General features: G+C 36.1%; 1 protein-coding gene across 3 annotated transcripts in view; it reads right to left on the minus strand.

Annotated features, from left to right (window-relative positions):
* Nucleotides 1-8545: 8545 nt before the first annotated feature.
* Nucleotides 8546-18875, minus strand: part of LOC128548918 (neurotrypsin-like) — a 114262-nt gene continuing 103932 nt past the window's right edge. For 2 of the 3 annotated variants that reach the window (XM_053524608.1, XM_053524607.1), the window contains one exon: nt 8546-9406. In XM_053524608.1, coding sequence (XP_053380583.1) covers nt 9114-9406 — 293 coding nt within the window. In that variant the 3' untranslated portion in view covers nt 8546-9113. The remainder of the gene's footprint in view (nt 9407-18875) is intronic. The other variant, XM_053524609.1, reaches the window with a different exon arrangement.

Here is an 18875-nt window from a genome sequence, read left to right on the forward strand (position 1 = left end):
AATTCACATATGGCTCCTACTGACAATTCAGTTCTTGAATTTAAATCAGAGTCTTGTTTAATTCTGCCCCGGATGACTTCCATTGCTTTTTTCACTGGTATACTTGTGAACAATGCGGACACGTCGTAAGACACTAATTTCGTTCCAGGTGGTACCTCGAGCGCTTTAATTTTCTGCACAAAATCTACACTGTTCACGATATGATGCTCTGTTTTCCCTGTTAAGGGGCCAATGAAGGTGGCTAGGTACTTGGCTACAGGATACATGCCACTACCAATACTTGAGACTATGGGACGGAGTGGAGCATCTTTTTTGTGTATCTTTGGCAGGCCATATAACTTGGGGACATTTTTAGATGTTGGGTAAAGTCTACGATATAAGTTGTCTGACATGTTATCATTTTTCCTTAGGTCTTTCAGTTTATTGATCAGTTTATTCTTAACAGTTTTCGTAGGGTCACCCTTGAGCATCTCATACGCATCTTTATCTGACACAAGTTTCTCCATTTTAGACACATAATCTGAGCGATTGAGGACTACAGTAGTTCTCCCTTTATCAGCCGGAAGAATGACCACGGAGTCATCTTTCCCATGATTTTTTAAGGCTGTTCTTTCTTTGTTAGTGATAACAATGTTACTTCTAGGTGGTTTCCTGTCTTTCAAGATCTTTACAACTTCTGCTCTAAGACAACCAGACAATCTCTCCTTCAGTCACGTGACCTTCTATCGTCACGTGATGCAAATTAGTACACCATCGCTGATGAAGGCAGTGAGATACTGCCGAAAATATACGGTAACAAAAGTTAGTTTGAACTTTTATTTAGGCATGATACTCAGTTAGCTTCGAAATCGTAACAGAAAAAAAATAACTGATTTACTTCACAATGCATGTATATATGCAGATCGAGAGTTCGAGCTAGACCATTTAAAAGGTATAAAATTGGCGCAAAAAATGAGACCTTTTGTTTGAACTTTTATGTTTGCTCTAAAACGAGACCATTCGCTGGAACTTTTATGTCGGCTCTAAAACGAAACCATTTGCTTGAACTTTTATGTCGGCTATAAAATGAGACCATTGCTTGAACTTTTATGTCGATTTTCATATGTGACCATTCGCTTGAACTTTTATGTCGGCTCTTAAATGAGACCATTTGCTTGAACTTTTTATTTCGGCTCTAAAATGAGACCATTCGCTCGAACTTTTATGTCGGCTCTAAAACGAGACCATTTGCTTGAACTTTTATGTCGGCTATAAAATGAGACCATTGCTTGAACTTTTATGTCGATTTTCATATGTGACCATTTGCTTATACTTTTATGTCGGCTCTAAAATGAGACCATTTGCTTGAACTTTTTATTTCGGCTCTAAAATGAGACCATTTGCTTGAACTTTTATGTCGGTTCTAAAATGAAATCATTTGTTTGAACTTTTATGTCGACTCTTATATGAGACAATCTATTTGAACTTTTATGTCGGCATTTTCGCAATTAGTTTCAAATTTGCAACTGGAGTACAAGATAGACTTACTTCACAATGTAGATATTTGTAGAACTATTTTAAATAAAATACTGTTTGTTAATACCCGTTACTGTTCTGCGAAATTCATTGTGATATTATATCCTGGTCGAGCTTGAGCTTTTTTCGGTGTTGCGTATTGCGCTTTGTTGTTGAAGGTTATTTTATGCCATATTCAATCCAAACTTTCAACACTATTTATAACCTAGAATTTGTATTGTAAAGTAAGCCGCTGTTTAGTGTTAACAAAAGCAGACTCGGCTCTTATGTTTATGTTTATTTTTTATATCTGCATGACACGTTATATGTTAGCATGCACGCGATTTGAATTTATCATACCGTACTCTAGGTTTCTAACAAACCATGAAAATAAGAAATGTATTACTTCGTAAAACATATCAAACATTATTTCGCTACGCTTAGTTACTAATCTTTCAAAATCATAAAGAAGTTCATTAAGTCTCTATTTCTTATTTTTTAATGCACGATGAAATTTTAACAGTTCATTATTAATCTTATTACCATTAATCGCTACATATCTTATTCTCAAAACATTAGTCGAATTTCAAATACTGATTAGTTTTATCATTCAAATCATGTTTTGTTTTATTTCTTTTTTCGTTTGTTTTCTTTGTATTGTTCACGGTATTGGCGGGGTGTTAGAACCGACAAGCATGATTTCCCTTCTAGGTAGTCCTGTTGTCTATTACTGTCTGGCGGCGCAGCACATAACAGTATGTATGATATTCGATCCGCCTTGATTATGTGTATGTCCTTTAACCATTGTGCGCGCCGTCCATTGATTTTGAAGTCTTATTACCTGTTACCGTAGCTTGTAATAACCAGCGATTTCTTACTGATATTAACTTCGGTATATAATGTACTTCTTTTAATCTCTGGAGATGTTCAACCCAATCCTGGCCCTGACGCTACAGTATCAGATATACATCATCTATTTCTGGATACAGTGAGGTGTTGAACAGTGGTCTTAGTGTTTTGCATCTAAATATACAGAGCTTGAAACCCAAGATCGAGATCCTTGAAATCGAGTCACAATCATATGACATTTTAGTTTTCACGGAGACTTGGCTGAATATGTCTGCTGTATCTGATGACCTACCCTTGCCAAACTTTCTACCACCCTTTCGATGTGATAGAATGAACCGTATTGGTGGTGGTGTCGCCATTTAGTCCGAGAGGGTAATCATTGCTTCTGAAAGAGTAAGATCTTGCTATTACTGGTCTTGAGGCGCTTGGTTAGAACTTATTGTTAACAAACGTAAAAATATCTTGGGAGGTATCTATCGACCACCTGACTCAACAATAACCATTTGCTTCTCTTAGAACAAAGCATAGATCAAGCTTCAACCGTCGTGTGATAACATACTTGTTACAGGAGACTTAACATCAATGTTCTTAACACCAACACTTCAAATAAATAACAAATCTAATGGCATCGTACAATGCAGAACAACTCATAACAATCCCTACCCACTTCACTGAACACTCTAATTCTCTAATTGACCTTATGTTTGTGAAGAACACGAACCAAGTCATTTCTAGCTTTGTTGCTGACCCTTTTATTCCAAACTTCACTCGTTTTCACTGTCCAGTCGTTGCTGTTCTAAAATTAGACAAACCTAAACATACTTCATTTAAGCGTAAGATTTGGCTGTACGACAGAGGTAACTATGATGACTACAGAGCAAAACTCCAAGCAACTAATTGGGAGACTCTGATGGACAGAAATGACCTCGAAAAGGTTACTCAAGACATTACAGAGAGTATCTTATCAGCTACATCAGAATCTATACCAAATAAAGTAGTAACCATCCGACCAAATAACATCCCATGGCTAAACACTTAATTACGTAAACTCATTAGAATACATAAAAGGGCAAAAAAGTCTAAGACAGTTGAATCATGGGCTACATTTAGGCAAGTACGTAACGAGGTCACAAATCAGATACACAAAGCAAAACTAGATTATCAAAATAAATTAATTGAAAAAGTTAACTCATCCAATATTTCAGCCAAATTGTATATTTTTTTATGGCTCAAAACAGCAAAACAACTTACACACAAACAAACATCCAAAACTATCCCAACCTTATACGAAGGCAACATGGAAGCGTCCACAGACCAGGGAAAAGTAGAACTTCTTAACCACTATTTCTGCTCACAATCTACCATTGGCGACCAAAATCGTCCCTTACCGCATAGCCAAATGTTAACAAACTCATCTTTGTCTAATATTACTGTCACTCCCCAGGATGTAAAAGATGCTCTTATTCTCATAGACCCATTAAAAGCCAGTGGTCCAGACCTTGTCAGTCCAAAACTTCTACGCGAAGGCGCATCAGCACTATCCGAACCATTTTTCAAATTTTTAACAAACTATTGATGGAATCTTACTTTCCAAATTCTTGGAAACTTGCAAATGTCACACCGTTATTCAAAAAGTCAGATCCGTCAAAACCATCTAACCACCGTCCAATATCACTACTCAGCTGTCTTGGCAAGCTCATGGAGCGCTGTGTCCATAAATACATGTACCTTTACAACTACCTTGTCAACAACAATCTCCTCACAACTTTTCAATCTGGTTTTATTAAGGGCGACTCCACCGTCAACCAACTTACATTTATCTACAATGATATTTGCCGAGCCCTTGATGAAGGAAAGGAAGTACGTGCAGTATTCTGCGATATTTCTAAAGCCTTTGACCGGGTGTGGCATCGTGGACTTTTACAGAAACTGTCTTCACTGGGTGTAAAGGGTTCACTTATTCAGTGGATTTCCTCCTATCAGTCGTCCAGTAAACAACGTGTCGTCTATGCAAACGCCTCTTCTAGTTGGTCTCAGATTAATGCTGGTGTTCCTCAAGGGTCCATACTCGGTCCTCTTCTGTTTTTGACCTATATCAACGACATTTTCTCTATTACCAAATCTAACATTCGTCTTTTTGCTGACGACACCAGTCTGTACATAATAGTCGAAAATCCCAATCAGGCATCAACTGCCTTAAATTCAGATCTCCGAAGTATTCATTCTTGGTCTGAGTCCTGGTTAGTATCTTTCAATCCATCAAAGACTGAATCAATGGTCTTCTCACGCAAACACTCCAAACCGCATCATCCAATCTTATCTATGAACAATGCAGCAATCACAGAGGTATCTACTCACAAACATCTTGGACTAACTTTCTCAATCGACCTAAAGTGGTCAACCCAAATTTCCATTCATTCATTCGCCCTCTCCTTGAATACTCAGATGTTGTCTGGGACAACTGTAGTGAAGCTCTGAAAAATGATATTGAGGCAGTTCATAACGAAGCAGCTCGTATAGTAACCGGTGCAACAAAATTATGCAATATCCAGAAGCTATTACATGATTTGAAGTGGAGACCCTCGCAGAGCAGAGGAAAAAACATCGTCTCATCTTATTCTACAAAATGCTTTATGGTCTATCTCCATCTTACATGTCTGATCTCATTCCAGGTCGTGATCAAAAAAACGATGAAGGCTACAATCTAAAAAACATAAAAAGTGTAAACTCCAGGACACAGTCTTACAATTCTTCATTTCTGCCCAAAACAATCCGTAACAGGAATGCATTACCACAAACGACAAAAGAAGCAGCTACCCTAACAGCTTTCAAATCAGCACTAAACAAAAACTTATCTAAATCTTCTCTTCTGTTTAACTGCGGCTCTAGAAAGGGACAAATTCTATATACTCGATTGCGTCTTGGGTGCAGTTCTCTGAATTATGACATCCAAAGATCTTTAACTGAATCCGCTCTTTGCACCTGTGGAAACACTGCGACTGTCGATCACTACCTGCTTCGTTGTCGTAAATATCAAACAATTCGTGAAAGGTTTCTCTCAAATACTCCATGTCCATTGTCAGTAAACAATCATCTCAATGGCAACGATAGGCTTTCTTTCGAGCAGAATAAATCTCTAATCGTTGATGTTCAGCGTTACATTCTCGCAACAAAAAGGATTACTACCTAATTCGGCCCTGCTCTGTTGATTTGCACCCCGGTACCGTGAGTATATACTTGGTTCAAGCAACACTCCTTTTTATTTTACAAAATTCAGTAGAAACAGATAGCATTACAACTATGTTATATAATTCTTATTTGTCATATAGCTATGATTCCTGACAATGTGGTATTTGATGATTTGTAGTTACATGTATTTCATATATGGAGAGGAATTTATATAAGTTTTACATAGCTTGTTTTCCGATCCATTAATTTCATGTATTTATTGTTGTATACCATGTATGTCAAACTTGCTGAAATAAAGTTTAAACCAAAAGTTAGTTTTTCTTCTGTTTTGATGGATTATTACTCTAAAATTGCACAAAATGATTATCTTGATGATCTCTAGGCCTGAATCGAAACTAGGTCATCAGGTCAAATCAAAGGAAAAGCTTGTTAATAACTTAGAGGCCCCATTTATGACCTTATCTTCATGAAACTTGATTAGAAGGTTTATCTTGATTGGTCCTTGGCAAAGTTTGAAACTGGGTCATATAGTGTCAAAAACTAGATCATCAAGTTAAATCAAAGGAAAAGCGTGTTAACACACTCTTGCTCATTTGATGTGCATGAAACTTGGTCAGAATGTTTGTCTGCATGAGATAGCATATGAATTTTTATCTGGGTCTTGTTGGGTCAATAGCGAGGTCACCAGATCAAATCAAAGAATAAGCTTGTTAATTCCTATGCGGCAAATTTTTTTAATTCTATCTTCATAAATTTTGGTCAGAATGTTTGTAATCATGAATTCTTGGACAAGTTAGTATCTGGATCATGTGGGGGAAAAACTAGGTCACTAGGTCAAGTCAAAGAAAATGTTCGTTTAAATTCTAGATGCCACGTTTTAAGCTTTTGTGACCGCTCAATGTTCGTCGTCCGTCTCAGTCGTGCGTCATCCGTCGTGTGTCCGCCAACAATTACTAAAAAATCTTCTTCTTCAAACTCACTGGGCAAAATTACTTCAGACTTCACAGGAATGATCCCCGAATGGCCCCTTTCAAATTTGTTCAAAGAATTGAATTCAAAGTAGAACTCTGGTTGTCATGGTAACCAAAAGGAAAAACTTAAAAAATCTTCTTGTCCAAAACCACAGTTCATAGGGCTTTTATATTTGGTATGTAGCATCATCTAGTGGTCCTCTACCAAGACTGTTCAAGTCCAATATGGCCCCGACTTGTTGTCACATGGTATACATAGACTTATATAGGGAAAACATTGAAAATCTTTTTGTCCGAAACCACAGGTCCTAGGTCTTTGATATTTGGTGTGTAGCATCATCTAGTTGTCCTCTACTAGGAGTGTTCAAATTAGGCCCTGCCCTGGGGGTCACATGGTTAACATAGACTACATATAGGGGGGAAAATGTTCTTGTCAAAAACCACAGGACCTAGGGCTTTGATATTTGGTATGTGACATCATCTAGTGTTCTGGGTCACTGTGACCTTGAGATCTTTAGCATACTGATCTCAAAATCAACAGGGGTCGTCTGCTGGTGATGACCAATTTCCAAATCAACTTTCATGATCCTAGGCCCAAGCGTTCTTGAGTTTTCATCCGAAAACGGATTGGTCTACATGCCGACAGGCCGACCGACTGACCGACCGACCGACATCTTCAAAACAATATACCCCTCCTTCTTCGAAAGGGTGTGTGGGTGGGGGGGGGGGGGGCAAAATAGAGGACGCCAACACGACATATTTATACCCGCCAACACGAAAATACGACATAAATTTGGCGTGTCGGCGCTCTCTAGCCGTCGGGTTTTCGCGTAAAATGTTTAGCGGTTTCACTCCACTGGCACAAGAACTCGACAAATTAGGTAGGGCGAGAAAACACGACAACACGAAAAGGCAGAAATCAGCCATCATAAAATATCACTATGAGAAGATCCATAAAGATTTTGGGGTCAATAGCCTAAAGGTCGAGGTCACAAGGACCTGACCTAATTTCTGTTTTTTTTTTTTTTTCATGTGTATCAACTACAACTTTCAAACTGTTGACTTAACACACTTTGAGGAGGCGGCGACAAGGGTGTGTTAGCAGGTCAAAGTTTAAGGCCACAGTAACCAGGAGACTGAAAATGTTTTCAGGACTGTAATATTGATTATTATAGCCACAACCTTCACAAAGACAATACTACTTCTAATACAGAAAGATCCCTGTCGCTTCTGGGATCAGTGGCTCAAATATCAAGGGACCTGACTCGATGTCTGGTAATTTGTTTGTTTCCAATGAATAAGAAGTATCCTTTGTCGAAGTCTCTTTTTGATCTTAGGGTCAGTGACTCGCATGTCAAGGTTACAGCACAGGTGTTTGAAGCTCAATCAATAAAAAGTATACGAAGGTTAGATCTCTTGAAGAGATCGTAGATCTCTGAAAGAGATCCTGTACTATTTCATAGTATATTAGGTGGGTGGGATATGGTATATATGTATGTTTATATTTATTGATAGAGCTTCAAGCGCCTGTGGTTACAGGGATGTTACCCGCCCTTTTTACGTTCTGCTAAATTTCTTGGTATTCTTAGTATCTTTCATCCATAGAGCACTCCATCCCCGTCCCCAAACACTAAATTCAAAGTAATTATTGTTTTGGTGGCCAGTTTCACTTCCATATTCTATTCTGCTTACAAGCGACGTACATAATTATATTCTGCCCATTTAAAGTGGAGCTCTGGTTTTTAGAAACGTTGCTGTACTTTGTCCTAAATATAAGTTCCTCACTCGGGACGTTGAATTCTTCATGTGAGGAATCATCCAGTGGATGGCTGGCTTACGGAAGGTCGATGGTTCTACCTTGGTGCCCGCTCGTAATGAAATAATGCACGGAGGGGCACCTGAGGTCTTCCTCTACCATCAAAGCTGGAAAGTTTCAATATGACCTATAATTGGGTCGGTGTGACATTAAAGCCAACAAACATAAATATAAAACTGCCAGAGAAATGAAAAATTAAAAAATATCAAATCTGTAAAAATATGCATTGAGTAGAGAATACGTTTAATTCGATTTATATAAGATGTACTGTGCTCATTTGTTGCTAAATATTTTATTATTGCATATTGATTTAAGTCTATGGAATCCTCATGAAATATATGTAATTTGGCTAAATGTTAAATGTTATTTATAAATTGTAGTCGCAAAACACTAAATGCCATAAAGTCACTGCCAAACTTGCACACCGGTCACAACGGACTGGCAGAGCATCGTTACTACCAAAACAATAAACACTTGAACCGGATAATCCCATCTGCATCTACAACAAATGACTTCTGATTTTAATATATTACCTATTCTTTTTTTGTTCACTTATACATTTATTTCATTTAACGCACAAAACTGAAACACAAAATAAAAAAACATGTTACTTTAAATTTACATATTTACTGTATAGTACTTAATGGCTCATATTTTCAATTTTGAACCTGAGCATAATATAGCTTTAAGTCACAAAATTTTATCATCACTGTCATTGGTATAGAACAATAGAAATATATTCAGGATCAAATAATCATTTCATTAACAATCGCTCACTTTGCTATAACTGTTTTTCAATCAAACTGTTTGCATGTTCGTAAATACACTGGTGAATTCCATGTTCTATGATTTGTAAAATAGGATGTATCGGATACAGCCAAACCATAGCAACTTTTATGATCGTTGCTATACATCACTGCTTTACACTGCATGTCCTGTAGGTTGATGCACGCTTGTTTACACGCTCGCAGTGACATTCTTCGATGACTGCTTATATTATACTTGTCTTCTGATCTTATTGAACTCCATCTTGGCCACCACTTATGACCACTATCAAATGAATCGATGCACGTTTGTTGATCCAGTACTAAAGTATACATGTAAAGAATAAATTTGTATAATTATCGAAAAATCTCAACAGTTAATGAATACATGAACAATATCTAAAGTAATTGTTTAAGATCATGACTTCTCATATGACACCAGTGCCGATTGTTCAAGGAAGCGGACTCGTGAGTGGTTCAAATAAGCTTTAGGCTTTCATCACATTCGAGCTAAAACAAATCAGTATAAACTAACCATCTTTGACATACTTGATAGGCGGCTCAGTGTACGCAAATACACTTGTTATATTTAAATAGAAAACACATATTAAACATTTGAAATAGGCAATAACAGTACATGATAATATTGGTAACACAAGAAGCAAGAAATTGTAAAAATGTTACCAACATCCCCCGCCTGTGGCGGGGAGGGTGGGGGGGAGGCATTTTTTCACAAAACATATTGCCAGTAAACACATCTTCTTATCTTCTTAAGAAAAGGGGAAAATTGATAAAAAAAACATAACTACTAGTATATAAGTATCATATGATTCATGAAGAGTGACTAGTTTGAAAATGAGTAATCATCTACCATTGTTGATAGCTTTCAATTCTTAATATCTGATAACGTTAAGTTTTAAATCGGTAAAAGAAAAAAAGAAATACAATTGTATAGAATTGTTTCATTATATCAAAGTGAATTATTTTAAATTATTAACCCTGAGACTGCCAGAAGACTATTTTTGATGCCCGACTAACGCACTAAAATTGCCAGAGGGCCGCACTTGTGACCCGACTAACGCACTAAAATTGCCAGAGGGCCGCACTTGTGACCCGACTAACGCACTAAAATTGCCAGAGGGTCACTTTTGTAGCCTGAAACCTGCTTATGCCAAGCCTGTAGTTTAGTTCATGTTCATTTTCGCAATGAATTTTATGAGAAGAATTGTGACGGAGACGAAGAAGTAACACACTGATATCATGTTGATGACGTGAAGTATATTATGTTTATGCCAGCTTGTAGCGGGTTGTAACCAGTACCCCGATTATCACCGCATAGGGTTTGGAACAATGCGGGGAAGGGGGAGGATTGTGGGAAGCTTAACGATACAACTTTGCTGAATGATACAACCTTTTTTACAAATTTTCTACAGGGGTACATTGTATATGAATAATTTCTAGATTTGTTGACGATTTCATGAAACTATTATCTCATTTTATGCATGACTTGTCACACGAAAATTTTAATATAGTTTTGAAGGTTCCCCGTTAAACATATACATAATCCCAATTTTATTTAATATTAACTGATGAAATACTGTGTTTTATCAGTGAGATATAATTCATATCACTCATTGCATATCATACAGCTTTGCCGATCTTCTTGTAATTTGTGTATAAATTTTAAATTATTTAATCGTAGTCGCACATTGTTCTTTATAGTCAAACCTGTGTTAAAACCACCGCTGAACAGAGACCACCTGGCTCTAAAGACCAAATGTTTTGTTTCCCATATTATGATTACAGTGTATTTTAACCTGTGAATAAAGACCACCTCCCAACAAAGACCACATTTTGACTCTCCCAAGGGTGGTCTTTATAGACAGGTTTGACTGTAGTATATTTCTCGATTCAAATCATTTTACTTTAATGAGAATTTCATAACGTAATGCAGCAAGAAATAAAATAAAATGGAATTTTTATTGAGCGCGTCTTTCTAACGTCACACCACGTCTGAAGTCATGTTCGTTTACGCGCGTCTGTATCCCGCGCTGAGATTAAAATCTGTTGCAAAATGCATATATCAGCGTAATTAAGCATAAGATAAGAAGAAATTTTTTTTGTTTTTCGTAAATATAGAATAAATTTCACCTCAAAATGAGAAAATGTTCACATTTTCACTCGTGCTACGCGCTCATGAAAGTATTTGAAATTTTCTCACTTCTATGTGAGATATATTCCATATTCACTCGAAACAAACAAACATCCTCTAGCATTTTTCTCGAGTACTCGCCAGTAACATCCGTGCACTCATTGAATTCATAAAACTAATTGCATAAACTGGGGAAAATTGAAAGGAAGTTGATGATACAGACATACAAGACATTTTTGCTTATACTACTGATGATATCAGTTTCATGTCTTTTCTACTGGAACTGCGGCTACTGCTACGATAAACTTTTAGGAGTAACATTTTAGATCTGATGGAAAATGGCATGATCATATTAATAATATTATGTCATCCGCTTTGAAAGTCCTTGGATCAATGAGATCACTGAAATTTAAAATTAATTGTAATTCATTGAATCAGATATACATATCTTATTTAAGACCCTTATTAGAATATGCATTTGTTATATAGGATGGATGTGCCGACTATGAGAAACAAGCTTTAGAAAATGTGTTTGTATATTCATTCTTCTGAAAACAAACCATGAACCTGTCTTCGATCTGATGCTTTATGGTTTAATAAAGCAGAAATAACGAATAAATTGCTGCAGAAACGCTTCAAAACAATGTTGTCTTAAAATGACGTCATTGACGTCATGACTTTACGTGTCAGTTACCGCGCAAAATTTATAGCTTTTATCTTAAAAGTACGTAATTCTGTGCATTTTCTTTATTTTAACTATTTTCAAATAACCATTATTTGCTGAAATTATTTTATGAGTCTTTTGCTCTGAATAATATTCAATATTTTGCTTCTTTTATGTAGTTATATCGAAATGTTATGCGGAATGTAAGAATATGGATGATGGTAACCAATGTTATTTGGAATAAAGTTGGGTGAAAGGTTACTTGTTACGGCCATTTTCAAATAAAAATCTCGCAGTTTGGTTTGTAATACCTATTTTTCAGGTTCCGTTGATAATTTGTTACATATATACTAAAAGTAAGATCTAAAATTGTTCAAATTTCAGTAGAAAATTGTGGTTTCTTGAATTGAATTGATGTTGCCATGGAAACGAAGCCCGTGACCTATGTATCTAAATGTAAAATTCAAAAGCGTTGACACTGGTCTATTTAAGAAACACAGCTTCGGCTTTTTATTTTCATTTTTAACAATATCTATGAGAATAATAGCAGCATGCTTAACGATTTTTCTATGAAAAATGCCGGACGAGGGGTACTGCTGTAAGTATTCTAAGCTGTGAAATTTGTTTAAATAAATGCAAATAACACGAAAATATTACTTACGATAGAAATTATATGTTTTAAAGCTAAATCAACTAGTAAGATAATCTTATTCAATATTTTTTATAAGAAATTACGACAAAAAGCAAGATATAAGCTATTTTAAACATCTCTGTTGCCATGGTTACTTTAAACTTTAAGAAAAATAGGGTACCATGCAAAGTGCTTGGTATTTTGCTAATAATATTACCCAAATATTCCATGTTGGTCATTAACAGAATGGCACTGAAAACCCCTATTTTGATACATAGTTGTTTAAAAATGAGAGAAAATGCGTTACCATGGAACCACGAGCCCCGCGACATATACATTTTAAGCTTATATTAGAAAGCTAACGTGCATACTAGTAAAATTATCAATTATGCAGACTTCTACGGATATCAATGAAACTAAAATACACTGAAAAGTGTTAAATATCCGTATTTTCCTTTTTCTTTCAATATGAAATACCTTTGGAGGGTCATGTTCTTCAAACCTGGATAAAAATTGAACTTGAAGGGACAGAGACAAACGAAATTGAAATTGTAGCAGTTAAAACTTCATATTACACGAAATACAAAATAATGCTGCGTTTCAACTAATTTGAATTTACCCTTGTAACAAGGTAACCTACCTCCTTAAGTCTCAATTGAACGGTTAACGAAGGAAATAGGCTTGGTTTCATTAAAAGACAGGCGCACTATTCAAAAACGTGTAACTGTTTATAAAGCAAGACAAGGAAACTTGCCAAATTATCTAGCAGATATATTTCCTGCAACTGTTTCTGAAACTACTCCCTATCCTCTTCGTTATAACAACGACTATGAAGCATTAGCCCGTCGTACTAAGATATACAGTTCCTATTTTATTCCGTCAGCCACTTCTCTTTGGAACAATCTTGAACTAGACATAAGAAACTCGGAATCAATTAATATTTTCAAAACTAAATTAAAGACAAAATTTAAAGAGCATACCATTCCTAAATACTACTGCGCAGGTGACAGACAAATTTCAGTATATCATGCTCGCATGCGTAATTACTGTAGTAACCTAAATAGTGATCTCTTTCGTAATCATCTTCGTAATAATCCTATGTGTGAATGTGGTCACCAAAATGAGGACGCAGAACATTTGTCAGATGATCTGCTACAAATTGAGGGCCATGACTCCAGGGAAATCCTTTAACTATATTTCAACTATATACACAACAAGGCTTAGAAGGCCGATGTGCCCTGCCAATTCCCAAATGCTAAAATGTTATGCGTAGGAGATAAAATATCGTGCACATGAGATAAGATATCGTACGCTCAAGATAATATGTCGTGCGTTCGAAATAAGATGTCATGTGCACGAGATAAGATGTCAAGAGCGCGAGATAAAATGTCGTGCGCTCGAGATTAGTTGTTTTGCGCAAGGGATAAGATGTCGTGCGCACAAGATAAGATGTCGTGCGCACGAGATTAGTTGTCTTGCGCACGGGATAAGATGTCGTGCACACGAGATAATATAACCTTAAACAAAATAAATGTTTGTCATAAACATACCAGGGTAAGTACCCATGGCGGCAAAACCCATCTGGCACCCCCCCCCCCCCCACCCCACCTCCCCCATACCAGATGAATCTCGTGTTGTTAATGCCAACTACTGGTTCATGCACTAATAATATATTGTTTATGTAAAATACGAAAGAAAAACAGGTCCCTTGATAGTTTCTCTCCGTTTCTTATAGTATATTTCTCGATTCAAAATACGTAAGTCTACCATAAAAACATGACATAACGTTACGCTACAAACGACAAAACTATAGTGGAACTTTGTTATTGTGCGTAACGCAAAACACCATGACGTCACTTCTGCTTACGAACGTTAATTTCCCGCGCTTTGTGTTCATTCTCTGCTATAAGAAAGAGTGCTAAAAAGAAACTATTTCTACCTTTTGTAAAATACGGTATGCAAGAAAAATGTCTGTCAGAATAAAATGTAACATGTATACGATATGCAAGAAAAAATATCAGTCATGTGTTTACGAATAGGATGGAAATATCCGTCCCTCGGCCACCTGCGCATGGGCGGTAATTCGGCAAGCCTCATTACCGCCCAATACGCAGGTGCCCTCGGGACGGATATTTCTATCCGATTCGTAAACACATGACAGATATTATTAATAGTATACATTCAATACACTTCGTAAGGTTAATGAACCTGACAGATGCATACACTTCATTTACTACCATAAAATAACATTCTAAAGACATGTCGAAAAAAAGCATACGCAGAAAGCCATGAGCCCATTTTATGATTTTTTTTTTTATTGAAAACAGACTCGGATACAGGGCCGGATCCAGCGGGCTCGTGATTTTTATTTATGACTCTCCAAATTACCAAATGGTACGTATAAAAGTTTTCAGCCTGAGTTGGGATGTTTTTAAAACAATGACACATAAAAATATTATAAAGGTAACAATTTTTGCTGAATATATATTAGTCCGTAGAAATCCTAATAGTTTTAGTGGGTTCGTTCCTTTGAACTTCCATTTTAATCACATTTTAAAATGCAAAAAATGGTTGTCATGAAACACAGCGTGCGGAATCTTGAAAGTACAATAACAGTAGGCAGTACCATGCGGACATTTCGATGTGCACATTTAAAATCGCAGCTGAATTATTCAAACCATGTAAAACAAAAAAAATATTCAATCGTAGCGGGTAATTTGCAAAGATAAAAATAAGTTTGAATTGTTGTAACAGCACTGTCAACAACATAAAGTATAACATTTAAAAAAATGGATTCATTTTTGCATAATTATGTTACTACGACAGGGATACGTTTGAAACTCAGTTTGAAGGACTTACACCACTGATTCCAATTTTTACCACTACAAAGTAATAACAACAGCGTAGAGATTGCATAAAGACCGAATACATGTCACTTTGTTCTTCATTTATATACACTGGCGAGCACTCCAGGAAAATTAATACAATTGGGATCATGTATATGTTAAATATTTAACTGGAAACATAAAAAACTATATTTAAATAGAGAAAAGTGGGAACTTCACAGGTCGCTCAACACGACAAAAACGAAAATGTTGCAGGCTCGGTTTAATTGAGCCTGTTCATGGACGGTAGTGGAAATGCATGCTATCGTCCACGCCCTCTAGCCCCGGGTTGAGAAGAACTGAACATTTACACATGCTAAAAGTACAAAGAGCAATTTAGAGACTTCCGCAGATGTATTCAAACGGCGGTGAACATGGAACCTTCAATGATACACGTGTTGAGGCGTGTAAGTCCATGAAGAGCGGCGTTTGGTCCCCAGATAAAATAATGGGTTTGCCCCAAACGAGAAAACAATGGGCAAAACTAAACAAACTGGAATTTAGGAAGGGGATCTGAGGTAATGGAGCCTACGTATCACAGGAACTGTCAAAAGACAAAATTAAAAAGCAGGCACTATATCCAAGGGGTGTTTATACAATATGAAAGCTGGAACCCCCATGGGAGGAAAGTTTCGTGTGACAAGTCCGACAATAATTTTATGAAATAGTCAACAAATGTAGAAATTCTCCATATACCCCTATAGAAAATTTGTATTTTTCATCGACAAGGATTTGTATCTGTTAGCGAGCCTAAAATTTTGTATCATTTAGTGTTAGTTTAGTATCTTTAAGCAAGCCTCGATTTTGTTTCATTTAGTGTTTATTGTATCGTTTAGTTGTATCAGTTAGCGAAGTTGTATCATTTAGCGTTCTCACAGGGGTAATCTCATCTTTAACTTGTGATTAGCGAACTTCGTAACATCGAAAAACTCGTGAAATAAGGAATGACAGTTTTAGCAGATAAGTTATGAGTTTTAACGTACAATTTCTGTTCAAGTTTCGTCAACCATTACATTAAAATTACATTAAAATCATGATTACAAGAGTATACATGAGGGAAAATAAACTTTGTAGACAAACACAATGTTTAAACGACTTTTAAAACCACTTATTGCCAAATTATTCCCCCACCGCACACACACATTTACTCATTGTGTATAATTTATTTTTCTGAATTTTGATAAAATGGCCGTGAGTTTGCGCAATGGTTAAAAAGGCAGACACTTATATAGAGCAGCCGGTTTCAAAATGCAAATTGTCTGAACGCTTGTGATAACATACTGTCTATACAAGTATGCGGCACACATGTCTGGGTGCAATTCAACTGTTCATTGGCGGATGTCCACAGAACTTAAAATTAATCGGAACTGAAAGGATTAATTTCCTTGGTACATTGGACTGATGAATAAACGATATGGCGTAAACGATATAGCCAGAGTACTTCGTGGTTTAGAAATAACTCAAACTCAGCTGAGACAGAAAAAGGTTTTGTGAACATGGGACCTGGCCTAGAATTTTATCATTATAAATCGATTGAGTGAATGAGATTTGAAGGCATGGCAGAAAAATTATGTACATGTATAAACTGAATTATTGTGTGTACCCGTTTAAAGTGACGAAGAAAACATTACTGATTATGCCTGGTCTTTCTTCCGTTCATCCATTTACACAATTCCCTGATGAAAATTCTATTTTGTTTGTTTGTTAGTTCACAACAATATTGGAGGATAGCTTACAAAATACACTGCTTTATGTATTCGCTCATGATTTTGATGGTATACACGTCAGAAACCATCTTTCATACTATTAAATCAAGACCTTTACTAAACATGCGGATAACTAAACGTTTTTAATAAAGTTGCTCGAGAAGTTGAATGTAAAATTCACTTCCCTTTTTATCATCACGTATTTTTGTGTATCATTAAGCAAAACTTCAACTGTTTCAAAGTAAATATAAATTTCATATTGGCTATTGAAATACATGTATATTGCTGCTTAACTCTGACTTTAGAGCGGGGAGCGGTGTTGTAATGGTTTAAGTGCCAGGCGCTCAACCCGGGTAGTCAGTTTGAACCCCTCGGGGCATGACCACGCCTTCTTATATGGTTTAAATAAGCTTGAAGCTTTCATCATAATCCAGCTAAAATAAAATTAGTATAAACTAACTCTGACCATCTTTTTTGAAGGAGAATTAAGCATTAAATTTTGTATTTCAAAAAATGATAGAGAAATAGTTCAGTAAAACATAATATCTAAAACACTCGCCTTTTTTATATTTACGGACTCCCAATTACTACTCAATTAACGCACCGTCGTGCTAATATTAGAAACGTCAACGGTTATATTTAGATGACGTCGTGAACGTTGTTGGCAATTTTGAATTTATAGTGTGGCAGTGAAAGTCTAATATGACTAGGCAATGCTTCAATCATCACAACAATATTATGTTGACGTGATATTTAGCGCAATGTACGCATCGAGAAATAGCGCTTTCAAATCTGATAAATTATTTTACTTAAAAACGCGGCACATAGCACAACTATCTTGATTAATTCACACACACACACACACACACACACACACACACACACACACTGAGCTGGTAATTCGCTGTGCAGAGTAAGTCGGCATCATTTGTGCTCTAATTAAAACTATTCCGCAAGACATATTACTATTTCCAGTCCAGCCGTCCAGACGTGTATAAACAAAGAAGCGTGACAAACTACCATTTGGCGCCATACATCCGCGAAGAAACAGTTCTATTACATTTGATCTAAATTTTACAATAAAAGACGTATTAGAATCGAAATAATTAATAATAAAACTGTGTTTTAACACTATTTATACACTCCGGCGGTTATACGTCGAACGTAATAGTTTCACGAGGGCTATGAATTATTTCTGAAATTGAAATGCACGACATTTATATAATACTAATAAAACTTGTTTTGAAATAACACACCAGTGAAAGTTAATACCAGTGATGGTCTGTGCAAAACTGTACTGCATATGAACCCAATCTCAGTGTATTGCAATCATAATACTAGTAGTGCCGTATCCACCTATATATACAATAAAGTAACGACTTGGTCCTGGGTATGAATTCTCGAAATTTACAGTTGTAAATAGTTTTTATTTTATCTATTAATACCAATCATCTTACTTTAAACATAATTTCATCTTTTAAATAGTGGGAACAACTATTTAAAAACACATGTACTAGTATTGCATTTTTTTTAACTTTTAGGTACGTAATTTTCATTTACAAACCAAAATCGAACGATAACTTCGGTGCCTGTGGTCCTGACCTTTAAGATAGTGGTCTTGGTAAAGCACATTACAAATTGCCTTGTAATTGTTAATATTTGTGACAAGTTATCTGAATATACATCCTGGCATAAAAATAGTTAGACAAGTCCAAAAAAAAAAACCGACCAAAATGTTGTTTATCCAAGTTTGA

The sequence above is a fragment of the Mercenaria mercenaria genome, chromosome 15 (assembly GCF_021730395.1).
Source record: "Mercenaria mercenaria strain notata chromosome 15, MADL_Memer_1, whole genome shotgun sequence".
Taxonomy (NCBI): domain Eukaryota; kingdom Metazoa; phylum Mollusca; class Bivalvia; order Venerida; family Veneridae; genus Mercenaria; species Mercenaria mercenaria.